The sequence below is a fragment of the Tursiops truncatus genome, chromosome 7 (assembly GCF_011762595.2).
Source record: "Tursiops truncatus isolate mTurTru1 chromosome 7, mTurTru1.mat.Y, whole genome shotgun sequence".
Classification (NCBI taxonomy): Eukaryota; Metazoa; Chordata; class Mammalia; order Artiodactyla; family Delphinidae; genus Tursiops; species Tursiops truncatus.
In genome coordinates, this window is record NC_047040.1 from 19422837 (window position 1) to 19448047 (window position 25211).

Genomic DNA, 25211 nt, shown 5'->3' on the forward strand with positions numbered 1-25211 from the left:
CCTTGATGTGAGGTTCTTGAAAGCAGGGATTTCATATATATAGATATATATAGAGATATATATATGAAATTTTCGTCTCCCCAAACCAGACACACACAGTGTTTGGCAAACCCTAGGTGCTTGATATCATTTTGTTGAGCACTGAATGAACTGACAAAGTGAGGAAACCAATGTACGTTAGTGCATCCGAGTGACATCTAATTTAAAGAAATAATTATGTCGCCCATATTTCCCAGGGCACCCCCAGCCTGTGAGCACAAATGAAGGCACATCAACAGCAATAACCCAGATTGCACTGTTTCAGACCCCGTGTGTTCATGCAGGGCTTACCCCCCCTGTAGAATGTGCCCCAGGAATTTGGGAGAGTCTGTTGGAGGTGTCCCCCAGGGGCTCCTCTGGTACTGCTGGGCTAGACGTGTGCTCTGGACTCACCACTGGGGAACTGGTGCCCTTTCAGTGCCACGCTCTGGGATAGTCTATGGTGACCCTTGTGGAACCTTCCGCCGGAGGGTCCCCAGAGCCTAATGAGCTTCCCAATATCTTTGTGGAGCTTCTGTGCTCTCCATTGGACCTGGTGGGGACTCCTTGGGGGGCAGTGTTGAGCTAGAGGCTGGTCTTCAGCATTGCCCTTCCATCCCTCCCAAACAGGGGGTGAAGGTCAAGCTCCCCCATTCCTGGCCCCTGATTTCCTCCTGAGTTCTTGTCCAGGAGCATCTTGCTACCTCGTAGAACATAGGCTTCAGCTAGCTCCCCTCTCCCCCATCAGTTCCTCAGGTAAGTCTGAACTCCATGCTGGAGTTCCTACTAGAATATGATGTATTCTGCAGTAATAAGAACCTGCCCTAATAACAGTGTCTGAGCAAGTCGAACCTCCAGAAAGGGACCGCTGTCCTTTAGGGCAGGGGTGATTCTATTGCCTTGATGGCTCCGGGAGCCCCAGCTCTGCCCCTTACTCCCTCCATCCCTGCCCCCCACCTCCTCACTGCCTTTGATAAGGAGAAGTTCTCACCAGCTCTCCAGGGCAGGAACTGCTGTTACAAAACTCTTCCTCTTGAGATGGTAATGGGATGCAACTTTGGGCGGCCTACCCCAAGGGGCGGTGCATGGGCTCTGGTCAGATTGACAGGGTTGCCCAACCGCTGCAGAGGCTTTGGCAGAGGCTTTGGCAGTCTGCGTGAGGCAGAGGGGACAGAGACAGCATGCATGCCTCTTGGGGACCACAAAGTCTGCCCTGGAGCCCAGCTAGGGCAGCTAATCGCCTTGTCATACAGTGGGGCCCACACTTCTTCTGAAACAGCGTTGTCAAAAGCACCACAACTGGGTGACCACTGAATGATCATAATTCGTGTAAGACTTCTTGGGCAGTCAGGGGATATGATCTTGTACCATGGAGCTAAACGAGTCCTCATCAACTGTCTTTAATATTAAAGTCTAGCTGAGTAAGCACTGCATAGAGAGTTACCTAGATCAGCCCCTTCTTCTGGGTGCTCACAACTTGGGACCCATCAAGTCAGCATAGTGGTTGGAAGGGAAGGGCAGAGAGACTCAAGCCTCCCCTCCTGCCCCCCAAACCAAACACCCTGGGGAGTAACTGGGACTCCCACACTCTCTTGGTGGGAAGGTACAACGTACAATCTCTTTGGGAAATAACTCAGCCATTTCTTTTTTTCTTTTTTTTTTTTTGTGGTACGCGGGCCTCTCACTGTTGTGGCCTCTCCCGCTGCGGAGCACAGGCTCCGGACGCGCAGGCTTAGCAGCCATGGCTCACGGGCCCAGCCGCTCCACGGCATGTGGGATCTTCCCGGACCGGGGCACGAACCCGTGTCCCCTGCATCGGCAGGCGGACTCCCAACCGCTGCGCCATCAGGGAAGCCCTCAGCCATTTCTTAAAAGTTAAACATACACCTACCATACCACCTCGCCATTTCATTTCCTAGGCATTTACCCAAGAGGAATAAAGGTATATGTCTATACAAAGATTTGTACACAGGTGAAGATAGGAAACTTATTTGTAATAGCCTGGAATTAGAAACAACCCAGGTATCAACAACAGGTGAATGTGTAAATAAATTGGGATATATCCATGCAGTGGAATACTACTCAACAGTAAAAAGGAACTTGATATATGCTACAACACGGATGATAAAATAATTATGCCAAGTGAAAGAGGGCAGATAATAAGGAGTATATACTGTATGATTCCATTTATACAAAATTCTAGAAAATGCAAACTAGTCTCTAATGACAGAAAGCAAGTAAGTGGTTGCCCGGGGATGGGGAGAGGTGGGGGGAGGGAGAGATGACAAAGGGCACAAGGAAACGGGGCTGATGGGTGTGTCTATTATTTTGAATATGGTGATGGCTTCAGGGTGTATATTAAAGGCAAAACTCATCAGACTGTACTCATCAGGTTTATGTGAAGTGTATTATACATTAATAGTACCTAAAGAAAGCTGTTTAGAATGAAAGCAGACCTCCGAAGGAGACTGCAGACAGGAAGCCCCCATGTATCATGAAGGATGGGCTGGCTGAGAAGGGAGTGCAGAGGAGAAACGTCAGGGCCACCAGGCCTTATTCTTGGACAAGGACTTTGAGCCTGCAGGGACTTTAGAGAGGGTGGTGCCCACTCCCTCATGTTATGGAAAAAGCCTGACAGCTTTGCCAAAGTCACCCAGTGGGAGATGCAGGGTTAGAAACTCTTTCCTGACTGCCAGCCCGGCTCCTTCCATCCTCCACACCACGGTCTGTCCACTCAAGTGCTGTCCACGTTAGATGGCCAACTTCTAGAAAGCAGGACTGGTCAGACAAGAGGGCTGGGAAGGGCCGAGGGGATGGCCGATCAGGTGGGGTGGGTGGGTCTCAGTCAGAGGACCTGGGCTTCTCTCCTCTGGGAGCAGGGTGGGCAGTGGCACTCCTTCTTCTTAAAATCCACAGAGCAGGCATGGCAAACCAGGCCTCCGCAGAGCCTGGGGAGCAGAAGCGGAAGAGTGGGTATGTGTGGGTGCCTATGGGGGAGGGGGTCATGGGGTTCGAGCATCTTTGTGTCCACCTGTGTGTTTCCCATCTCCCAGCAGAATAGCCCTGGGTCTGTTTCAGGAGGCCTTCCCTTTCCTAAAAGGGGTCCCAATGCCCCACCCCTCCAGGGTCCTCTAACTCCAAATGGCAGGTTCTCCTGACAGCCCACTGTCCTCTCTCTTGCTGTTTGTCCTGCCACTGTGTTTCCAGGGCAAGGTGAGGGAAGCAGATTCCTCTGTACAGGAAATCTCTTCCCAGATGAGATTAGCTGATCGATTAATCAGTCTATTTGTGGAAGGGTTACCCAGTCCCATTTTCCAGATGCCATTCCTTGTCTGCCCCCTTTCCACTGTTCTTGTTCATGTCTCTGCAGTGTCGGGTAAAATGAGTAGCCAGCTTTAAGTGGCCTTTCATAAAGGCCTATTTCCTGTGTCCCTCCCTTCCCTGGAGTGGGCAGCGGGCTGTGGGCTGGTGGAAACTGGGTTGTCCCAGAGGAAGGATTCTGTACCCCCCCACCCATTACCTGCACAGGTACCGCCGAGACAGCCGACCAAAGATCTTGTTACAGACAACACAGCATCCAGGGGCCAAGGAAGAGAGATGCTGGACCTTCTGCCACAGGTTATCCTTCTCTCTGATGGGTGGGTGGAGGTGAACACACACACACACACACACACACACACAAGACAGAAATATGGAAATGCGCAGATGGAGAGATGGAGAGGGACAGAAAGAGATACACAGAAACAAAGAAGAGAGAGACAGAGAGGGAGTCACACAGAGATATACACATAAAGAGACCAAAAGAGATGAGAGACAGTGGAGCAGAAAGAGACACAGAAATGGAGAGGGAGACAAAGAGGGACGGAGAGACAGGCACTCAGAGAGAAAAAAAGGAAGTCAGGGAGTTGGAGGAGACAGAGACACACAGAGAAGCAGACAGGGAGATCAATGTAGAGGGAGAGAGAAAGACACAGGGGAAAAGATGCAGAGACAGACAGGGACAGAGACACAGACAGAGAGGGAGACAAATATGGAGAAAGATGGAGACACCAAGAAAGAGACATAGTGATGGAGAAAGACATGTAACATATGTGGTTACATATATTTATGCTCCTGCAAAACTATCCTGTTGTTTTAAAGAATGTTTAAGAATATGGGTTGTTCAACATTTTTATCAAAATGACATACACACGTACGATTTAAAAATCGAACAGTATGGAAGGACTTATATCAAAAGGCAATAGATATACCTCCTTCCCATACTCAGTAGCAAACCACTTCCTACATGCTTTAGCTTTTTCTCCTTGATATTATTTCCATATTTAAGTAATATGCTCATATTCCTCCTCCGTGATTTATCAAGAAAGAACATCTTCCATAGAGCTCCTTGACATCACAAGGAGCACACCCTTAATTAACTTCCTAAGAAGGGCAGTGTGCGAGGTGAATTTTATGTGACCTGTCTATCTGAAAAAATGTCTTTCCTCTGTCACCTCCCCACTTGCTTCCTAGTTTGGCTGGATATAAAATTCTAGGGCAAAAGCCGGCTTTTCTCAGAACTTGAAAGCATTACACCATCAAGTCTTAACATTTGAGGATATGGGTTATTTATTACCATCCTCACTAACTCCTCCTCCTTCCTCCCAGTGCACTTATATCCCCATTTTTGGTTCCTCTATTGGTTACTGTTGGAATTTTACAGAATATACTCACACATTTATTTCTCACTCATTCATTGACTATAGATAGCATCATACGACTGCCGTTCTGTACTACGATGGTGCCAGCATCCCTGCTCTTCAGCTTCCTCCTTCTCAACCTCCTAACTTATTTATTCCTGCAACATCCAATGTGGTACCCACTAGCCACACGTGGCTGTTTAGATGTGTATTTAACTTTTTATTTTATTAATTTTTAAATTTAATGATTCTTTAAATTCCACAGTACTTTACAATTTTCAAAAGTTTCACACACATGATTTCATGTAATCCCATAATAACCCCCTTTAAAAAAAATCCCCTACCCCTATGTTGTCCCTTCCCCCTTTCCTTTCCTCACTGGTAACCACTAGTTTGTTCTCTGTATCTGTTAGTCTGCTTCTTTTTGTTTAATTCACTAGTTTGTTGTATTTTTTAGATTCCACATATAAGTGATATCAGGTGTATATTTAACTTAATTAAAGTTAAATAAAGTTAAAACTTCAGTTGCACCAGCCATTGAGGTACTCAATCGCTACGTGGGACTAGTAGCTACCATATTGGACAGGGCAAAATCAGGACATCTCCATCTTCACAGAAATTCCTGTTGGATTCTGTTCTATACTTAATATTGTTTAGGTGGTAACATTTAGGTTTGTTCTATAATTATGATTGTTTTCTGTGCTTTGTCTTTAGGTTGATTCCAATACTGAAAAAAATCAATGAATAGTATTTACATTATCAGACAATATGTAAGCATATTGCATCAACTGAAGCTAAGATGTAACATTTCCCTTCTTGGAAATTTTCTGTTTTTCTAGGACTTTCTAATTGCCTTTCTTTGCTCTTTGCATGACTTGCCTTTAACATAGCCTAATCCCCCACGCCCCTAATTCTTCATCATATCAGATATTCTTCTAATGCTCTTCTCCCCTGAGACCTCCCTCCTGGGCCCTCAATACTTCTGCTATAACCTGAACTGACTGCTTCCTGGGCTTGCTGCCCCCTTGTCATCTTGGGAATTCCCTTTTCTTCTCTCACGGGCTAGAGCTACTATTCCCTGAATTCTGCCTCTTCTCCATTCTTGGATTATTTCCTTGTTTTCTTGGAGCACATCCTTAATTAACTTCCTAAGAAAGGCTATGTGGGAGGTGAATTTTATGTGACCTGTCTATCTGAAAAAATGTCTTTCCTCTATCACCTCCCCACTTACTCCCTAGTTTGGCTAGATACAGAATTCTAGGGCAAAAGCTAGTTTTTCTCAGAACTTGAAAGGATTATACCATTGAGTCTTAACATTTGTTGGGTTCTACTCCTTTTATAAGTGGACCTGTCTTTTAGGATATTCTCCTTATCTTTGTTTTACTGAAATTTCACAATGATGTATCTAGATGTAGTTTACCACCCACCCCTCTCCTTTATTGTGCTGGTCACTCAGTGAAATCTTTAAATCTGAAGATCTATGTCCATCAGAGTTGGGAAAGTGTCTCATATTTCTATCTGATAATCACCTCCTTTTTATTCTTTTCTTTTTTGGAATTCCTGTCAGTTGGAGAAGATATTAGAACTCTTAGATTGATTCTCTATGTCTCTATTTCTCTCACGTCTTCATTTATCTGTGCTTTTATTCTACTTTCTGAGAAACTGTGTCATCTTTATCTTCTAATCCTAATGAATTAAAAATAATTTCAGTGATCATATTTTTGTCAAGAATGCTTCTCATCTTTTGATGGTCGCTTTTCACAGCATCATGGAAGATGGATCATTTTTGTTTGTTTGTTTATCTTTGTCACTCCCCTTTATTTTCTAGCCTCTCTTCAAATGTCTGGGGATCCTTGGTTGTCATTTCATGTTTAAGAAAGAGGCGATCGGGGGCTTCCCTGGTGGCGCAGTGGTTGAGAGTCCTCCTACCGATGCAGGGGACACAGGTTCGTGCCCCGGTCCGGGAAGATCCCACAGGACGCGGAGCGGCTGGGTCCGTGAGCCATGGCCGCTGAACCTGCGCGTCTGGAGCCTGTGCTCCGCAACGGGAGAGGCCACAATGGTGAGAGGCTCGCGTACCGCGAAAGGAAAAAAAAAAAAAAAAAAAAGAAAGAGGCAATAAAAGCTGCTAGAGTTCCAGGGAGTAGAAGGGGATGATTGGAGGGATTGGGTAGCGAGCTACCTGCCACTCCAGACTCTCAAATGCCAGAACGCTCTGCTCTTTTATTTGGGGCTTTCTTTAGAGAAAGACCTTTTAGTTATTTGCCTGGGTGATAGGCCCCTCACTGTTAGATGTTCTGCAGTGGAGGAGGCAGGCAGAAAGCACGGGTTGTACACTGCTCTTTCTAATGACTTTATCAGTTAATTTTCCTGATTTCTGCCCCTCATCTCACTTCTGCCATCTGTGTTCTTGGTGTCTCTGGGCCCTGAAGTTCTAACTTGGGCTAAATCCAGTATCCACTTTTCCATCTGTTTTCTGGCTTCTGGAAATTAGCTGAAATCTCTCATTTGTGGTTGGCTCCTTCACCTTTCTCTCTGTTTATGTTTTACTCTTTTACAGTCATTTTAGTGAGATCTCAGGATGGAGACTGGATAACGTGTGGTCAGTCTACCATCATGACACAGAAGTCAACCTTCATGCTCCATCTTTTTTTTTTTTGCTTAAGGCCATATCTTCCACAACGCTTCTGGGAGGAACATTGTGTTATGTGGTTTGGGGCCTTGTGATGAATTTCTTTAGCACTAGGAAAAACATTTGTCCCTCCGGATGAACTGGTATTGCTCCTTTGAATGGACAGTGAAACTTTCTGTGTTTCCCTTTTCCATCCTGCTATCAAGATGTTCAGAGCTAAGTTCTAACCCTAAAACTTCAGGAGTATATATTTTTCATCTTTCATTAAATCTTCTGTTTTTCTTTAACTATATATGTGTGTGTGTGTGTGTGTGTGTGTGTCTGTATGTGTGTACGCATGCACATATACACAATATATATGTCTTATTGTTAGCTACCTTAAATTCTTTTGTGAGATATATAGCTAATTTTTTATTAGCTTCCTCCCGGTTGACAGCTCCTTAAATTTAAATTAAATTTAAATTTAAATTAAATTTAAATTAAATTCCTTAAATTCTTTCTTCTTTCCAGGCTGATCTCTCCCTTTTCTCATCTTTAATCACTTGGATTTTGTGCAAGAGGATTTAGTCCTAGATGATCCCTCAGTAACCTTCCGATTCTAATGGAACCTGAGTTCAATGGTCTCCTACTTCCTGAAGGAGGTGAAAGTATAATGTATATAGTGCGTTATCTCCTCACTAGACTGAAGGGTAGAAAGCAGGTTTTACACATTTTATCCGTCCTGCAGTGAGCTTAGTGGTTCAGGATTAATCCTGGTGAGCTCATCCTCTGGAACCCAGGACAGCTGACCCAAGATGGGCCACAGGCCCAGTCGTCTGAGGAAGTCCAGTAGGCAGGCAGGTGTAGGACATGCGATTACTTCTCGGTTAACCTATGGGCTCCTTTCCCTTCTCCTAACCTTGGTTGGTGTGTGTGTATGTGGGGGTTGGAGGGTAGCTTGCCTTAGAGGCAGAGGACTCTATGCAACTTATATGCTGTGTGTCCTTGGTGGCCAAGCCAGCCTCTCTGGCCCTCGGTTTTCTCATCTATAACATGGGAATAGGGACTTCCCTGGTGGTGCAGTGGTTAAGAATCCGCCTGCCAATGCAGGGAACACGGGTTCGAGCCCTGGTCCAGGAAGATCCCACACGCCGCAGCGCAACTAAGCCCGTGCGTCACAACTGTTGAAGCCCGCGTGCCACAACTACTGAAGCCCGAGCGCCTAGAGCTCATGCTCCGCAACAAGAGAAGCCACCTGAATGAGAAGCCTGTGCACCACGATGAAGGGTAGCCCCCGCTCGCCGCAAATAGAGGAAGCCTGCACTCAGCAACGAAGACCCAATGCAGCCAAAAATAAATAAATAAATAAAATAAAAGAAACGACATGAAGGAAACTTAAATGCATATTCCTAAGTGAAAGAAGCCAATGTGATGCTGCGGAGCAACTAAGCCCGTGTGCCACAACCACTGAGCCTGCGCTCTGGAGCCCGTGAACCACAACTATTGAGCACACGTGCTGCAACTATTGAAGCCTGTGTGCCTAGGGCCCGTGCTCTACAACAAGAGAAACCACAGCAATGAGAAGCCCGCGCACTGCAATGAAGAGTAGCCCCTGCTCGTCACAAATAAAGAAAGCCCGTGTGCAGCAACGAAGACCCAATGCAGCCAAAAATAAATAAATTTATAAAAAAAAAAACAAAACAAAGAAGGGAATAACAGCAGGGGATGGCTGAAAGCAGAAAATGAGTTAGTACATACAAAAGGTCCAGAGCTGCTGTACCACGCCCCCCGTCCCCAGTGTCCCACCCTTACTGAATCAGCTCCAGCACCCGCCTCTTCATGGCCCGGACCAGGTCCCGCTGCCCGCCAAGCTCCTCCTCATACATGGCACCCTTCCTTTCAGCCTCCTGTTGCTTGTGCTCCAGCTCCGCCTGCAGCCGGGCCCTCTCTTCCTGACACCTGGGCGCAGAAGGAAGACTGAGTTGTGAAGGGAAAAGCGCAGCATGTGTGTCTGAGCTGGGCTGGGCCTCTGCCTGACAGGGAGCCCCACCAGGGAAGCTGGTGATGCCCCCTGCAGCTGAAGTGAGCACACACACACGCACACCACACACCATACATTCACAACACAGCACACACACACCACACCCAGCACACATTCACAACACATACAGGCACACACACCACACTAGACACCACGTACGCACACCACACATATGACACAGCACACACACACTACACACACCACAACATATACCACATACCACACACACACCACACACACATCATAACACACATCACACACACATGTACAGAACACATACCCACCCACCCCCTCCACACGCACACCACAGTGAACCAGGCACTGTGTGGCCTGACACCTATAGATTGTCTCTTCATCAACCGTTCAGAGCAGTGAAAACAGGGCCTCGCCTTGCCTGTTCCGTTAGAGGGCACAAGCCAACATTTTCATTTGTTTTCCTTCTTTTTCTTTTTTTTTTTAAACATTTCCATTTTAAAATGTAATTTCTGGAAGGCATGTTCACAATCCTGGCAGCTCTCTGGGGGGAAGTGGGTGTCTGGGAACCCAGGCCAGACGGGCTGTGCCTGCCGAAAACATTTGTGGTGTTTGGGGAAAAGGAGTAAGTGGTGCACGATTTGAAGTGACTTTTTGGCTTTAAAATATTTTGAAAAATTTCATTACATTGTCTTTTCAATTTAAAAAAGTCATCTTAACCTATGGCTTTCTTAAATTTCCGTTTCAGTTTGGGCTTGGAAACTCTTCAGCTCTATTCTTGCCTCTTGCTTTTGTCTTTAGTGGCTTCCTAGAAGGTTCCAAGAAATGTAATGGACTGGAAATAAAAAGGTCCCAACCCCAGGTCCCAGGCTCTTACTCTGTGGCTCAGATGGGCGGGTGTTGCAACGGCCGTGCCCATCCTGTGATCTCTGGATGCTCTCTCTTTCTTTCTTGCGCTTGCGCGCGCGCGGGTGTATGTGTGTGTGTGTGTGTTTGTGTGTGTGTACCCATGCCCCTGGCTGAGTGTGTTTGAGGAGAAGAGGCTTGACAAGGAATTGAGTTATAATTTAAAAAATTCAGCCATGTAGTATGCTGCAGGGAGGAAAGCTGAGCGGGCCATGAAATCAAACCGACACAGCTAGCCACCAAAATTCCCAAAAGGCCAGTTCCCGCAGCCTTAGGGAGAAGTGACTTTTAACGGACATTCTAGTCTTCAGCCTCTTCGTTTCTTAGTATTAGGATTTCATTTTCCTAAGCTAGTTTACTTGCCCAGTGATCCCTGGGTCTCTGGTGTGGCCAGGCCCTAATGTGACCACTGAGGTTAGTGTGTTTCTTTGTGATAGACCAGTAAGGTAATTGTGTGACAGTGACAAAGGAGGGGCCAAGATGCAGAGTGGAGGGGATGCTCAGGAGGTCTTCTTAGACAAGGCGACATTTAAGCAGATCTGAAAGACGAGGAGGTAGCCGTGTAAAGCCAGCCAAGGGCACATGCAAAGTTCTGCAAGTTGGCAAGAACATGGCTTGTTTGAGGAAATGAAAGAAGGGCTAGTGACACTGTAGTTCCGTGAATGGCAGGGCTGGGGAGGCAGGAGGCAAGGTGGGAGGTAGGCAGGGTCCCTCAGGGGCCCCAGAAGGAGTGGAGTTTGATCACAGGGCAAAGGAAGCCATTGAAGCATTTTAAGTATTTAAAGTATTTATGGGGGTGACAGACACTCCTAGGGCAGGAGAGGACATGGAAGGAATTAAAGTCTACTGAGTACCTACTAGGTGCCCGGCACTGAGCTTAGTGCTTTATAGCCTTGTTTCATTGAATTTTCACAAATTTATGGGACAGGTGATATGATCATCATTTCACAGGAAAGAAAACAGAGCTTCAGAGAGGGAGTAACACTTGCCCAGGGTCACACAGCTTGATAAGTGAGGGGAGCAAAAATCTGAATGCAGGCCTGTCCAGCTCTAATCTCTTCTTGCCTCCCCACACCTGCATCCACGCAGGGCCCTGATCACCGGTGGTTTGTGGCACCAGGGCTAAGTGGGTAGCAGGTAGGAGAGAGGGGTGGATACTTATGGTCCTGTGACATGCCTCCAAGGAGCTCAATGCTGCCACCCAAGGTGGGGGGAAGATTTGATGTTTGCCTAATTCCCCATCTGAGGACCTTCCACTTGTACCTGTCCTAATCTCTTTTGCTTTGAGGTCTAACCCAGAGGGCAGAGGAAATCCATTTGCTTGGAAAGATGGTCTCACAGATCATGTGAGCTGCAAGAGATCCAGCCATCTCCTTTTGCAAATCAGGGACCTTGGGCCAAAGAGGGAAGGTCAGTGTCCTGGCGCCCCACAGCCAGACAGCTGGGGAGTGGGTATCAGAAGCCCAAGTGTATTTTTATAGCCCCCAGCTGGTCTGCTCTGGGGCCTGCTGTGTCTCACCTTTGTGTCTAGCCTGGGGCTCTGCACCCCTGCCCACCTTAAGTCTATTCTCCACACCACAGCCAGAGCAGTCCTTCAGAAACCCAAGTCAGACTACGAGAGCCCTCTGCTTCTCCACCACGTGGGAGCCTCTGCTCCAGCCACAGGCCTGCTTGTCCCCAAGCTCATGTCTCCTGGGCCTTTGCATCTGCCGGTCCCCGCTGCACTCCTCTCGAGATACCTGCATGGTTCAGCTCTTCCTGTGGTTGGGATTTCTGTTCAAATGTCACCTCCTCAGACAGGGCTTCCCTGACTCCAATTCTAGATGATTCCCCTGTCCCTCTCTCTCTCTCTAGTCCCCACGGGGCCCATGACCACCTGACAGCGTATTTCCATTTGTTGATCTATTGTCTGTCTCCCTACATCTCCCTAGGTGTGTGAGCGCAGACACTGCCTGTTCTGTTCCCTTCTGTCCCCCCACGTGGCCATAGCAGAGGCACAGTAAATACTGTTCATTAACCGCCTGGGCCCCCGTGTCCTTCTCTTTGCTGGTGGTGAGATGCCGTCACCAGCTCGAAGCCCACGGCCACTTTCCCAGGGGTGAGGGGTTTGTCTAAGTTCCCTGGATCCCAGGAGGCAGGGGACGCGTTCTTGTCCAGGCCTCAGGGGCTTCTGTAACTTACCACCGCATTCCGATGACTCTCTGCTGGGTCCCCCGGCCCAGCCTCTCTCCCCAACTCCACACTCAGCCGCCCACCCAAGGATCCACTTAGAGTCTAACAGGGGTCTTGAACTTAGCAGGCTCCTAACCCAATGCCTGAGCCTTCCCTGCCGACCTGCTCTGCCACACAGGGACTCTAGTTCTCCAGCCGGTCAGGCCGAAGACTGGGAGTCATTCTTGACTTCCTTCTTTCTCTCACACCCCACAGCCATCCCTCGGGAAGCCCGACCTCACGTTGGATCCAGGATCCAGCGGCTCCTTCATGCCTCCAGTGCATCCCAGCTCCCCTTCGTCACCAGTCTCCTCGCTTCCACCCCTGCTAGCCTACAGACCAGCTCGACGGAGCAGCAGGCGTGAGTCCTTGAAGCACATGTCAGCCCAGAATAGGCACATTCACACAGACAGAAGGCAGATTGGCAGTTGTCTAGGGCTGGAGGGCTGGGGAGAGATGGGCAGTGACTGCTAATGAGTACAGGGTTTCTCTTTGGGGTGATAAAAATATTCTAAAATTGATGGTGGGGATGGACGCACAACTTGGTGAATACACTAAAAACCACTGAATTGTTTTTTCAAAGCAGAGAAACATATTTTTAACATGCAGAGAGTCACATCATGTCCCTCCTCTGCTCAGGACTCTCAGTGGTTCAAAGTCAAGTCAAAGCCAGGGTCCTTTTGATGACCTGCTAGGGTCTCCTGTTACCCACCTGACCTTTTCCTACAGCCCTCCCCTCCTTCACTCCACTGGGGCCACAGTGGCGTCCTTGATGCCATGCCCATACCCACGGCAGAGACTTTGCCCTTGCTGTTCCCTCTGCCTGGAACATTCCTTGACCACATATCCAATGGCTCAGACCTCAGCTCCTTCAGGTCTTGACTCAAATGTCACCTTTCCAGGGAGGCTCCCTTGGCCATGCCACCTCATCTAAAATGTCACCCCTGACACTTCCCATTCCCCTTCCCTGCTTTATCTTTTTCTTCTTAGAACTTATCCCAACCTGCATCCTACGCATTTTACTTGCTTGTATTTATCGTCTGCCTCCCCCACTGGCATGTAAGCTCCAAAAGGGCAGGCATTTTATCTGTTTTGTCCGTGAGAGTATTTTCAGCACATAGAACAGGTCTGGCTCCGAGTGTCTGTGGAATGACCGAATGATGGACGGGATGATGGGGGCAGGGCAGGGGTCTGTGAAACAAGGGCTCCCCCAGCCTCAGGGAGCAGCCTGGGGCTGGGCAGTCTCCCTGGAGCCTCCTGGCTTCTCCCTCCAGCCTGCTTTGATTCCCAGAGATGGCCTTGAGTGGGCAAGGCCCCTGCACTCACTTAGGGCCTGAATCATGGGATTCTTTCCTGACCAAACCACAGGACTCAGCTGAGAGTCTGGTGGGAGGAGTCCCCGGGGGCCTTTTGGGGTTGGTTCCTGGGCCCCCGGGCCTCTCGCAGTCTATTAAGCAGCCAGTAGACAGCTCTGTGATTCAGTCTGAATCACAGCTATGCAGGCTCCCCTGGGGGTCAGGGCAGGTGTCAGTCAAGTGGGAGAGACCAGGCAGGCGGGCAGACTGAGGCACGTGGAGACCAAGGGAGAGACACACACAGAGACTGAGTCAGACGAAGGAAGATCTTTGCATGGTGTCATAATTTCTTTAAAAATAAATTATGGCAAAGAAACTGAGACACTGAGAGACTGAGGGGGAACGCAGAGACAAAACACGCCCTTGAGGTGAAGGTGATGGTGGGAGGATGAAGATGCCAGATGCTGAGAGAGGCTGAGGGGAGAGACAGGAGACTGACACACCGGCACTGGGGATACTGGCTGACGGGGCAGCTTGTAGGCCCGCTGGTTCTGGAGACAGTTGTAGGGTCTGGATCTCAGCTCCTCTACTAACTAGCTGATGTTGGGTGAGTTAGGTGGGTCTTTGAGCCTTAGCCGCCTCTTCTATAAAGTGGGGGTCCTTGGAGGACCGATCTCCTGAGATTGTTACCAGGAAGCACCTGGAACAGTGCCAGGGACATAGTAAGTGCTCAGTGATGATAGTTGTGATTACTGTAACCAAGAGGGTGAAAGAGCGACCGTACAATAGGGAACAGGAAAATAAGAAGCAAAGAGGGAGACTGAGAGAGATAGTGGGGCAGGAGTGTGGTGGGAGAGGGAGGCTGTGTGGATGGAAAAGAGAGAGGGGAGCCCAGAAGAGGCAGCAGAAGGGCGCAAAGGTGAGTGTGGGAGGGAAGGGAGGGATGGGACGCATAGACCTCTCCTGGGGCTACTGAGGGAGGCCAGCGAGGGAGGGGGCTGGCAAAGGGGAGGGGAGGGGAGGGGGGCAGGAACACCCTAAGGGTGGGAACAATTTCTTGTATGTACGGCATGCCAGAGCTGTGCCCGCACAGGGCCTGGTGCAACGCTTGCTGGCATGACCGTGAATGTGAGCCTCCTGCCCCCCGGCCTCCTGGCTCCCATGCCCCGTGGCACTGGTGGTTGCCTAGGTTACCTGCTGAGCTGTTCCTGCAGTGCCTTCAGCTCCCCTTCCTGCTCCTTCAGCAGCTGTTCCTGGTGCTGGGCCTGCTCCTTGGTTTTCTGGAGCCCATGTCTGAGACTCTGAGGGCAGGGAGAGGGTAAAAGGAGGGGAAACGGAAGCTGAAGGAGGAGGGCAGAGACCCCAGCCCGGGGCCTGACCTGACAAACACCCCCGTGAGACCCCAGGCCATGTGAAACAGCCCTTGGGTGGAGAGCAGGACTGGGGACAGCGCTGGGAGCTGTGGTGCTTGGCTCTGCCCCTGGGTGAGCCTGGAGCCACCATTTCTTCCTTCGCTAAAGAATGGAAGTTACAGACCTCAAGGATCTGGAAGATTCAGGCGAGGAAGGATGCTGAAGGAAGGCTGGAAAACAATTTGGGTGACCTTGAAGGGAAACATCTACAGGAGCAATTAGGTAGGGCCTGCAATAGCAGAGCCTAGATATTGGGAAGACACCTGCCAATAGTGAGGGCTATGGAACTTGAGAACAAGCAACTGCCCTGAAGAACTGTTGGGAAGGGATTACAAACTCAGATGCCTACAGGGGCTGGGCAGGATGAACAAAGTGGGCCTGGTGTGAGGCAATAGGGAGAGGTGGGTATTGTGGTAAACTGAAGAATGCGTGTTCTTCATGTGATGAACTGGAGAACTTCTAAAAGGCATCCTCAGATCATAATGATCCTGTGTGGCCCAATGCAAATTGGTCTGTGGGCTGGAATGGCCCTGGGCCATCCTTGAAGACACCCACCTGTGGGCTAGGTTAGAGATGGGGAGCAGAGACAGGTACAGAGCTCAACTGCTCTCACCTTGACCACATCCTGCAAGGCCATCTCTGCTTGTTCCTCTCTCCTGGTTGCATTGGTCACTCCTATTTGCTCTTGGGGCTTCTCCGTGGTGGAGCCTTCCTTTGTTTCCAGGCCCTGAAGGACCCAGAACTCCCTGGGGCTGCTGGGCACTTTCCCGCCCTGACGGCTCCCTGACATTGCATCTCTTATCATCTCTTTGGGGCTGGAGGCCAGCAGCCTATGGGTATGACTCCTCTCTGCTTCCCCTTCATAAGTCCCATCTATTGTTCTCTGGCCCTCTGCACTCAGCAAAACCCCCCTGCCCTCAGTATCTGTCCCTATCACCTCCTTCAGAGTCCCTTTGGCCCCCTTGCCCTGTCCCTGCATGCTAGGTGTTGAGTTCTCCAGGCACATCCCCGTCCTTGGAGCTCCTTTCTCCTGGTTTTGCTGAAGCTCCTCCCCCTCTAGTTCCCACATGCTCTGGGGAGGCCCAAGCCTCCTGGGATCTTCTTTCTTCTTTTCCAAAAAGAGGGGCTGATGCTTGTGTTGCTGGGACCTGGGGAGTCCAGCCAACCTGTCTTCCCTGGGTGCATCTCGCAGGGAACTGGCTTGCCTGGTATGTGGCTCCTCTGGGTGGCCTCCTGTGGGGTCTCCATATGTGGGTGAGATCTGCAGAGAAGCCGCAAACCCGTCATCCCTCTCAGCACCAATTCACCAACCTGGTGCCTGGGAGAGGCCACAGCCCTAATCCAGTGGGTTTGCTAAATATATGGATTTCTGGTCCTCCCACTGGAAATATTGATTCAGCAGATCTGGGGGAGGGCCCAGGAATCTGAATGTTGAAAAACACCCCAGGTGACATGAGGCCCAGGCTTTGATCTGAGCAGAGTGCTCCTCAACGCCCTTTTCTTCCTCGCCTCTTGCTGGAATCCTTCTCCCTCCTTTACCTCCATCTTCTGCATCGATCTGATTTCCCCTTAGTTCTTCCCACCACTCTCCTCTGATCTTCCCCCCTGAACTTGACTTCTCTGTGTCTCCATTTTCTGGTCTGTAAAATGGGAATAATAATACTTCCTTATAGGGTTGTGGTGAAAGCTTAAATAGACCGACAGCCCCTAAAAGTCACCTCTGTCAAGAAGCCTCCTCTGTTCTCCCACGTTCCTGGGGGTGTCTGGTCACTACACTTAACTTGTGTTGCGGTGTGTTCCTTTAGGGTCTGTCTCCCCAGCAGACCTGGAACTCCTTTAGGTCAGAGACTGAGTCACAGTATCTGCACCTGGGGCCTGGAAGCTGGCGGGGGTGCAAAGCAAGCTTGTGGAAAGATGATAACCACAGGCTACCGCTTACTGGCCACGGAGCAGGAGCCTTGCTCTGTGCGGCACCTGGGCTGTCTCAGTGCGACCTCACGATCCCCCCCGTGAGGCAGGACAAGTTATGCGCCCAAGGACCCTGGTTAGGAAGGCATGGAGCTGGGATATCAACCAGGCAATCTGGCTCTTCAATCGCTCCCTGAATTGAACTGGGATGTTTGCAAATTGTCTAGCAGAGGTTGTCTCCCTGGGCTGTTTCCTGGAAGCTTCTGGTCGCCCTCCCCAGCTTTCCCTCCTCCCAGGGGCTCCAGTGGCGCCTGCAGGTGCTGCCAGCGGTTCCCTTCTCTCCCTGACATCCTCACCACCTTAACGAATATGAGTCTTGGCTTCTGTGGCTCCCTAGCCCCAGGTCCACATGTTGGCCTCTCCCTCTCTGTCCAGCTGGGTCAGGGCTCAGTTACTTCTCAACCTGGGGGTCCCAACAGAGATAGAGAAGAGGCAACTAGGCTGAAGGTTGGGAAGAGGCACCTCCTTAGGGGAATCTTTGATCTTTCTGGGTCTTCTTCCCGGGGTCCAGTTGGAATTGGAGCAGCGGGACCTGAAAGTGAAAGAAGCGGGGGGACCCTGGACCTCTCTCCAGCAGTGGTCTTGGTCCTCAGATGCAGGATACCCCATCTTTCCAACCACCCATTCATCCCACCACCCATCCCACTTTCCTGCCCTTCCACCCTCATGCATGCATCCTTCTCTCCATCCACCCACGCATCCTACCCTCCATCCATTCTTCCATTCCGTTTCAACATCTCAACATCCATTCATCCTTCTAACCGTCGACCCCAACCACCCAACAACTCTTTAATGAGTGTGTTCTCTGTGCAGCACCATGGGACATCCTAAGATGGCACTGGGAAAACAGAAGGCTAGGGAGGTGGAGAATCGGGAGTCAGGGAGTAAGAAGAGAGGGAGGAAAAGATGGGGCTGGGGGTTGAGGGCCTGGTGTTAGTTTTGGGGGGTGGTAGTAATGGGAGCAGGCATTGAAAAGAAGCTTCCCTCCACGCTGCCCCCACTCACTCTGAGAACATGGGCCAGGCTCCATCCAAGTCTGGCCGTTGCAGGTCCAAGTCGAAGGTCACCTCGTTGAGAGCATAGAGGGAGTCCAGGATGTCTTCCTGGAGTTCAGGGCACAGCAGGGGGCTCCGGGGGCCATACCACTCCCTGTGTTAACAGGGAGCAGCCCCCTTGGCCTTTGGCTCTGGTGCTATTGCCACCCCCAACCTCAGAGAATCTACCTCCACTCACACCACAGTGGGATGGTTCCCCAGACAGGGTGGTCCTTGGGGACCAGGAGGCCGAGCATCATGGTGCTACCAGGACTGGGGCTCTAACCTCCCCTCTGCCCTTTCTTCCTCGGCTTTCCCTTTATGACCCTTATTTTAGTCATCTTTTTTTTGTGTGTGTGGTACGCAGGCCTCTCACTGCTGTGGCCTCTCCCGTTGCGGAGCACAGGCTCCGGACGCACAGGCTCAGCGGCCATGGCTCACGGGCCCAGCCACTCTGCAGCATGTGGGATCCTCCCGGACCGGGGCACGAACCCGTGTCCCCTGCATCAGGACTCTCAACCACTGCGCCACCAGGGAAGCCCTATTTTAGTCATCTTTGATATCAAACCACCCTTCTAGGGGTAAAGAGGAATCTTCCCGAAGGAGGGCCACGGGCTCGGATGGTATCAGTGGCCCCACCTGGTTAGCTCTGGGTTCAGGAGGCAGAGCTGCAGGGACTCGGCCAGCTGTCCGTGGGCGAGACAGAAGCGGATGAAGGCTCGGCCTTTTCCCAGCGGGGTCTTCAACTGCACAGCACACGGGACAAGTGGGGGGATGGTGGTATTAGGACAGAGGGGACGCAGTCAGCACAGAGGGAGAAAAGCTAGAATGAGTGGTGCATGAGAAAGGGTGTCCTGGGACTTGAGGCTGTGGGAGGAAAGGGGGTGACCGGAGGGGTGTGAGGGCAGGGCTAACGACAGGTGAGGACCAGGTGAGGGGGGCTATGGTCAGTGGAGCTGGGATGGGTGAGAAAGGAGCCTCGGGCAGGCCGGTGTCCCCTCCGGCCACCGAGCCATCCTCGTCACGGACCTGGGGGCATGACCCCATCACATCGAGGCCAGCCCCCCTGCCACCTGGCCCTGGATACCTTGTCCTGTGAGTGGACAAAGTGGACTGGCTCCATGTCGCCCCGCTGCCGCCACAGGGCTGTGCAGAGGAAGTCCCAGTAATCCTTCCGAGGCCTCAGGAAGCTCTTCTGCTCTTTCTGGTCAAACTGGGAGCGAGATGAGGGAAAGGAAAGTGTGGAAATGTTTCCTCCCAGAACAGTCTGCGTTCCAGCACGCTGAGCAGTATAGCGGAAAGGGCTCGTGCAGACAGGCCCACTTCAGGTCCTGGTCTGCCCCTGCTGGCTGTGTAACCGGGAGCAAGCTGCTTGACCTCTTTGAGCTTTCAGTGTTCTCATTCATTCATTCATTCCAGAAATACTTATTGAGCACTTACTATGTGCTGGGCCCTGTTTTAAGCCCTGAGGATACAACAATGAACAAACGGAATAAGCAAAACATATAGTATGTTAGATTGCACTGACTGATAAGGAAAAAAATAAAGTGGGGAAAGGGAGTGGAAAGTGCACGGTGTGTGCATGCACGTGTGAGATGTGTGTGCGGTGTGTGAGTGTGTGGTGTGTATGTGTGGTGTGTGTGTTAAAAAATGTAGATTAAGGTGTCTAGAGAAAGCCTCACTGAGGAGGCTCTGTTCAAGTCCAGATCTGAAGGAAACGAGAAAAGGTTCCATCCAAATTTCTGGGTGAAGAGCTTTCCAGGCAGAGGGAATAGCAAGTGCAAAGGCCCTGAGGTAGGTGCTTTTCTGCTTTAGGAAGATCAAGGAGGCCAGTGTGACTGGAGTGCGGCACATGAGGGGCAGACTGGCAGGAGACCACACAGGCACACAACATATACCACACACACACACACCTCACACACATGCACACTCACACCACACATGTACATGTACATTGTCAGAGAAGTAGGAAGAGTGTGTGTGTGTGGGGGGGGATGGGCTGGTCATCAAGCACCTCAGTGGGTTAGAAGGAAAATTAAACAAGATGGGCATGTAAAGGGCTTAGCTGGGCACATAATATGTGCTCAATAAAAGCTAGTGATAGTGATAACTGGGGCTCTAACCAGAAGCGAGGAAGGCCAGCCCGAGGACACCTGTGCCTCTGAAACTTTTGTCTTTAGACAGCCCCACCTGACCCAGCCCCCCCTAACCCTGCCCCAGCCTTGTCCCACCTCACTTCCCAGGCTACAGTGACAGCCTCCAAGGGTGAGGTTAGATGTCAGGAAGGGTTTGCCGATTGACAGAGATGAGGTAGTGCGTGGTAATGAAGAGAGGCAGTGGCTCTTCCCTCAGGATCTGGGAAAGCCCATTCGGTTATTGGTTACTGGGACCTGGAGAGATGGGAGAGTTGGGGGGAGGGGAGGGCCCTACCTGCAGCACTTGCTCCAGGCAGCCACAGAGTCTGTGCAGTTCAGCACTGGTGTCTGTCACCGGCTGCTGCCCACCCCCATAGCCCTGGAGGATGGCAGAGATGACAGCTGTGGGGAGGATGGTGGACATCAGACCTCAGACGGTGAGGGCTCTGAAGGAAAGGCTCTCAAGACCCCTCACCTCTCCCCCAATTCGGCCCCAGAAACTCTCTCAGCACACACTCACCCTTCAGGTCACTGGTCATCTTGAAGACAGCCCCTTCTTCTGCCATGAGTATTTGAAAATGACGTGATTCCTTGTGGGTCTAGAGGCCAAGAACGAGCTTCTGGCTTCAGCTGCCCAGCTCTCTCCTTCTACAAAGGAAGAATCACAGCCAAGAGAAACAATGTGACGTCTCTAGGGTCACACAGCGAGTTCACTGGTAGGAGAAGACCCAGCTCTTTCTTGTAAGGCAGGGCGGGAGGATGATGGTGTGGTCCCCACCTATGGAGCCGTTCCTGGGTGCCAGGCCCTGTGTCCTGTGCCTGACATCCTTGTATTATTCAGTCCCCATAATAACCCTGGGAGGTTATTGACTCCATTTTATACCAAGAGAGGGGGGCTTAGAGAGGGTAAGTGTTTTTTCCAATGTCACAAAGTTCTAAGTGGTGAAGCTAGAATTGGAACTCAGGTCCCTGTGCCTGCAGGGCTCATGCTCTCAACCCCGACTGGCTGTGAGCAGCCCTGCGAGTGCTCATGTGTGTAAGCCATGTGGACGCTGGGCTGAGGGGCTGTCACTCCCTCCCCCACAAGGGGACTTGCCAGAGCGGTCATCAGCCCTGGGACACACAGTCATCCTTTCCTGGGCCCCAGCTGCATGGAAAATGCGTGTTTCCTGAGGAAAAGGAGGCAGAAGCAAGGCAAAGCCCCAGAGTCGGGCCTGAGCCAGAATGCTGGGGGTGTGTAGGGAACAGGGTTTTAATCCCACTGCTCTCTCCCCAGTGAATCTCAGCCTGTTCCCCCCACAGCGGGTCCCAGGGCTCAGAGAGGAATACTGTGGTCCCGGAGGGCCCGTGGGCTTGTTCTGAGAGCCGGAAGTAAAGACAGGCATGGAGTGGGAGACCCAGGTGTCCTGCCTCCCATGCTGTGGTGGCTGGAATTTGGGAGTGAGTGGGAGTGAAGGAGCGCTAGGACACAGAGGAGGGGAAGGGAGAAGGAAAGGAAGGTAAACGAGGGAGGGTGGGTGGGGAATGGCGTTCAGGGAGCACAGTGCTGGGAGTCAAGAGACCTGGTTCTCCATCCTGGCCCTGCTGCTGGCTCACTGTGTGACCTGGGGCACATCCTTCGCCTTTCTCGGGCCTGGATTTCCCCATCTGTAGACCAAGGGGTTGGACTGAGGGTCTCTGCCGCTCCTTTTAGCTCAGATGATCTATGAACTCCACAGACACCTAGATGGACCTCCTCTCCTTCTTCACCTCTACCCAGGATTCCTCTGCCCTTGCTCCTGGCCGCCCCCAGACCCAGGGGTCTCCTTGCTACTCACCTGGGAAGGCCTGGCTGGTTGGGGCATGGAAAGCAGAGCACTGCTCTGCACAGCCTTTTCCAGAGTTTGCTGCCTGGGAAGTGACTCACGCCCAGCCCAGCAGCCTGGAGGAGGGGGAAATCTTGCTCAGAGCAGAAGTGGAACACTGTGGGGCAGAAGTGGCAGAGGCAGGCTGGAGGGCACCGGGGCAGAATGGTGAGACGGGGGATGGTTCCTCTTAGGCAGACCTGGGGTGGGTTCGCTTGTTGGCCAAACACAGACTGGGACCCAGACTCACCGAGGAGGTAGTGGCAATTGTGGCTCTGCGAGTTCTCTCCCCTTCTCATCACGGTCACTTGCTCTTGTCTTTCTTCCTTATCGCCACCAGGTGGCACAAAGAGGCTATGAGGCTGCCCCACCTTTACTGTCACTTGGTTGGAGTGCAGTGCAGGTGTGGAGGGGAGGACAAGGGTCCCACCTCATGTCTCCCTCCTCCGCCCCATCTCTTCTGAGGGGTCCCGGTGAGTGCTGATCACCAGTGCCATCCCCCCAGTTCTGGGGCTCACCGCTGAAAGTGAAAGCACTGGTGAGATGCTCTGTCCAGGAAGGGGCCCGGTGGCTTGCCCAGGCGGACTGTGGCCCTCCCACCCTGGCTGTGCTTTGTCGCCTTGAGGCTGGGGTCTTTCCACTGTTGGTTCCCAGGGGCTAGTATTGGGGGCAGAGAACAGAGGAGCGGGCATCTGCGAGGACTACCCGTTTCACAACCCCCCAGGAACCGCATGTAAACACTGGAGCACGCGGTACCCAAGCCTGGCTCTGTCCTACCACGGGGACTGCCTGCCCGTCTGTCTCTCCTTCTCTGGGACTTGGTCCCCCGCGTGCAGAGGCTGTGTCCCCCCTCTCTGTGCCCCGTGTCCCCGTCTCTCCCTCATTATCTCTCCTTATCTGCTTCCTGCCTCTCCCGTCGCGTCCGCTGGCGCGCTCTCTCTCTCTCTGCCGGTCCGCCGCCTCGGTCGGTCCCGAGACCCCGCGCCGCCCCTCCCCGCGCCACCGCGCCCCTCCTCACTGGCTGCGTCCGGGCGTCCGCGCCCGTGTCACCGCCCCTTGGCGGGCTCCGTGCTCCCCCGCTTCCTGGAGCTGCGGGCCAAGGAGGCTCCGGGAGGGGACGGGCTGGGGGTGTCGCTGTCCCTCTCCCGACGTCGCAGGCTCCCTAGGCCGAGCGGACGCCAGGGCGAGGGGCTGGCTGGCGCCCCGGCCGGATGGGTTGCACCGTGAGCTTGGTGTGCTGCGAGGCGCTGGAGCCCGGGCCTCCCTGCAGCCCCCAGCCCCCGCGGAGCCCCCCGGCCCCCGCGCCGCCCAAGTGCCGGGAGCCCCGGGGCTCGGGCCGCGCAGAGAGCAGGCGGCTACTGCTTCAGGTAGGGCGCCGCGCGGGGTGGGTGGCGGGCAGAGCCCGGCTCACCTGAGAGGGAAAGAGCCCCGCTGGGAAAGCACCGGACAGCGGTCGGGGGGCTCTGGAGCCAAGACCAGGTGAAGGGGCAGCGAGTTAGGCCGAGGTCTCACCTGGCTGTCTTGTGCCCTTGGGAGAAGGGTGATGTAGGACCTGACTCTTAAAAGCACAAATAGTTCAGGTGAGGTTTTAGGAGCCACCCAAGAGGGGCAGGGCTGGGCTTGCTGGGAAAGGCACTGAAAAGAGTGAATTTCCCCCGACCTGGTCCAGGAGTTGACTGTGTGTCCCACAGGTAGCTGGGGCTATTGCTTCTGACCAGGGCTCTGTAGCCAGGAGGGAGGGGACCTTCTGAGTCAAGGAGGGCCCCGTTAGAGCCAGGACTGACCTGAAGCTGGTGGGGGAGCTAGGCCCTCACCGCTGCATTCTCTGTTCTGGGTAAGTCTTGGAGCCTTGCGAGTGGAAAGCTGATGCAAAGGGGTGGGGATAAGCCGGTGCAAGGAGGCAGGTGTTTGTTCCGGATGAGGCACCTGTCTGTGAACCAGCACACCTGGTTTACGTGTGGGCATTGGATTTCTCCAAGGAGGAGGAGTGGAGGGGATATTTGGGGTTACCAGGGACTAGGCAACACTGCTCTAGGCTCCCTGCGTAATCCCAACCTACCTTTCTGTTTGGGGGCTGTGAAGGCTGCAGCCTCCTAAGATTTGTTTGCTGTGTGGGGTTTGGATTATGCTGGAGTCTTACCTCCCTCCCCCTGGGGCTCACAGGGTTTGGGCAACTCAAAATGTATGGTGTGGCCACAGCCCCTTGCCCTTATCCCTGCGGCAGCCAGTGAAACCAAGTATGTGTGTGCACGTGTGCGTGGGCATGCACACGCGTGTGTGTGTGTGTGTGTGCGCGCGCGCGCGCACCAAAGTGACCCCCTCCACCCCACTTGACTGGGTGTCCCTCCAGGTCATAGATTTGGCATATTCGTGGTTGTACTCCACAGTGCCAGGCATAGGGCTACACTTATAAAGCGAACTCTGTCCTTCCCAAGCTCTAGCTCCGGTCCTCACCACGATGACCGACCACGGTGAGGGACAGGCTTGGTGGGGTGTAGTTGTTGACTGAGTCCTCACAGTGGCTGGTGGCCCAGAGATGATCCTGTTGGAGACTTGAGCTTAGCTTTGGGCCCTGGGGGAAGGGTGAGGCCCTGGGTGTGTCAGCTGGGCATCCCAGACTACCGCCTCTTGGTCCCGGCAAAGGGACAGAGAGTGAAGGTGACATGGCGGAACTCTCGGACTTTAGGGCCGTCCCCAGGGGTCATCAGGACTCCTCACCTGCCTCAGAGCCTCATGAACCCTCCTCTGACCTTGAAAGGTTTCAGGGGGAGGTGAGTTCACAGTCTCCCTCCCTTATCTGTTCCTATCTCAGACCCTTCCTGACTTTACTCTCTGTTGGGGGATCTCTGGACTCTCCATCTCCCTACCTTCTCCGCGCTGCATGCGGCCAGCAGTGGGGTGGGTGCCAGGGGGGCCAGCTGGGGGTGGGCAGGGACAGGGACAGGCAGGCAGGGCTGAGATGGAGGAAAGAGCCAGGGGCACTGGAGGTGGGAGATCAAGGAGCGGGGAGAAGGTGGAGGCGGGCCCGGTGCCTGCGTGGGCTTGTGACGGCCACAGGGACGGGCATGGGGACGAGTGTCTGTC

The 25211-nt window shown here is 52.3% G+C and overlaps 1 protein-coding gene across 9 annotated transcripts; it reads right to left on the reverse strand.

Moving 5' to 3' along the window:
• Window positions 1–10: 10 nt before the first annotated feature.
• On the reverse strand, window positions 11–23915 carry RUFY4 (RUN and FYVE domain containing 4). Of its 9 annotated transcripts, none has more exons than XM_073807283.1 (15): window positions 23788–23909; window positions 22378–23685; window positions 22101–22204; window positions 21846–21930; window positions 20804–20931; window positions 20579–20685; window positions 19236–19361; window positions 18788–18894; window positions 18120–18263; window positions 17577–17646; window positions 15760–16407; window positions 14929–15035; window positions 9121–9267; window positions 3539–3649; window positions 11–2966 (listed from the first exon to the last, which is right to left on the reverse strand). In XM_073807283.1, exons 5-15 carry the CDS (start codon window positions 20847–20849, stop codon window positions 2864–2866), a joined length of 1716 nt encoding a protein of 571 aa, XP_073663384.1. In that variant the 5' UTR covers window positions 20850–20931; window positions 21846–21930; window positions 22101–22204; window positions 22378–23685; window positions 23788–23909; the 3' UTR covers window positions 11–2863. The 9 variants fall into 9 exon arrangements, with proteins under 9 accessions (XP_073663384.1, XP_073663385.1, XP_073663386.1 ...); XM_073807284.1 differs by having other exon boundaries at window positions 22378–23322; window positions 23539–23907; XM_073807285.1 differs by having other exon boundaries at window positions 22378–22647; window positions 23146–23907.
• Window positions 23916–25211: the final 1296 nt, after the last annotated feature.

What these genes read in the sequence shown, in the direction of transcription:
- RUFY4 (XM_073807283.1), bottom strand. Translation starts at nt 20,849, where the DNA reads ATGGCAGAAGAAGGGGCTGTCTTCAAGATGACCAGTGACCTGAAGG. An exon ending in CTGAACCCAGAGCTAACCAG is followed by an intron (nt 18,264 to 18,787) that starts GTGGGGCCACTG and finishes CTGTTAACACAG; the next exon opens with GGAGTGGTATGGCCCCCGGA. An exon ending in GCCTGGCCCATGTTCTCAGA is followed by an intron (nt 17,647 to 18,119) that starts GTGAGTGGGGGC and finishes TTTCACTTTCAG; the next exon opens with GTCCCGCTGCTCCAATTCCA.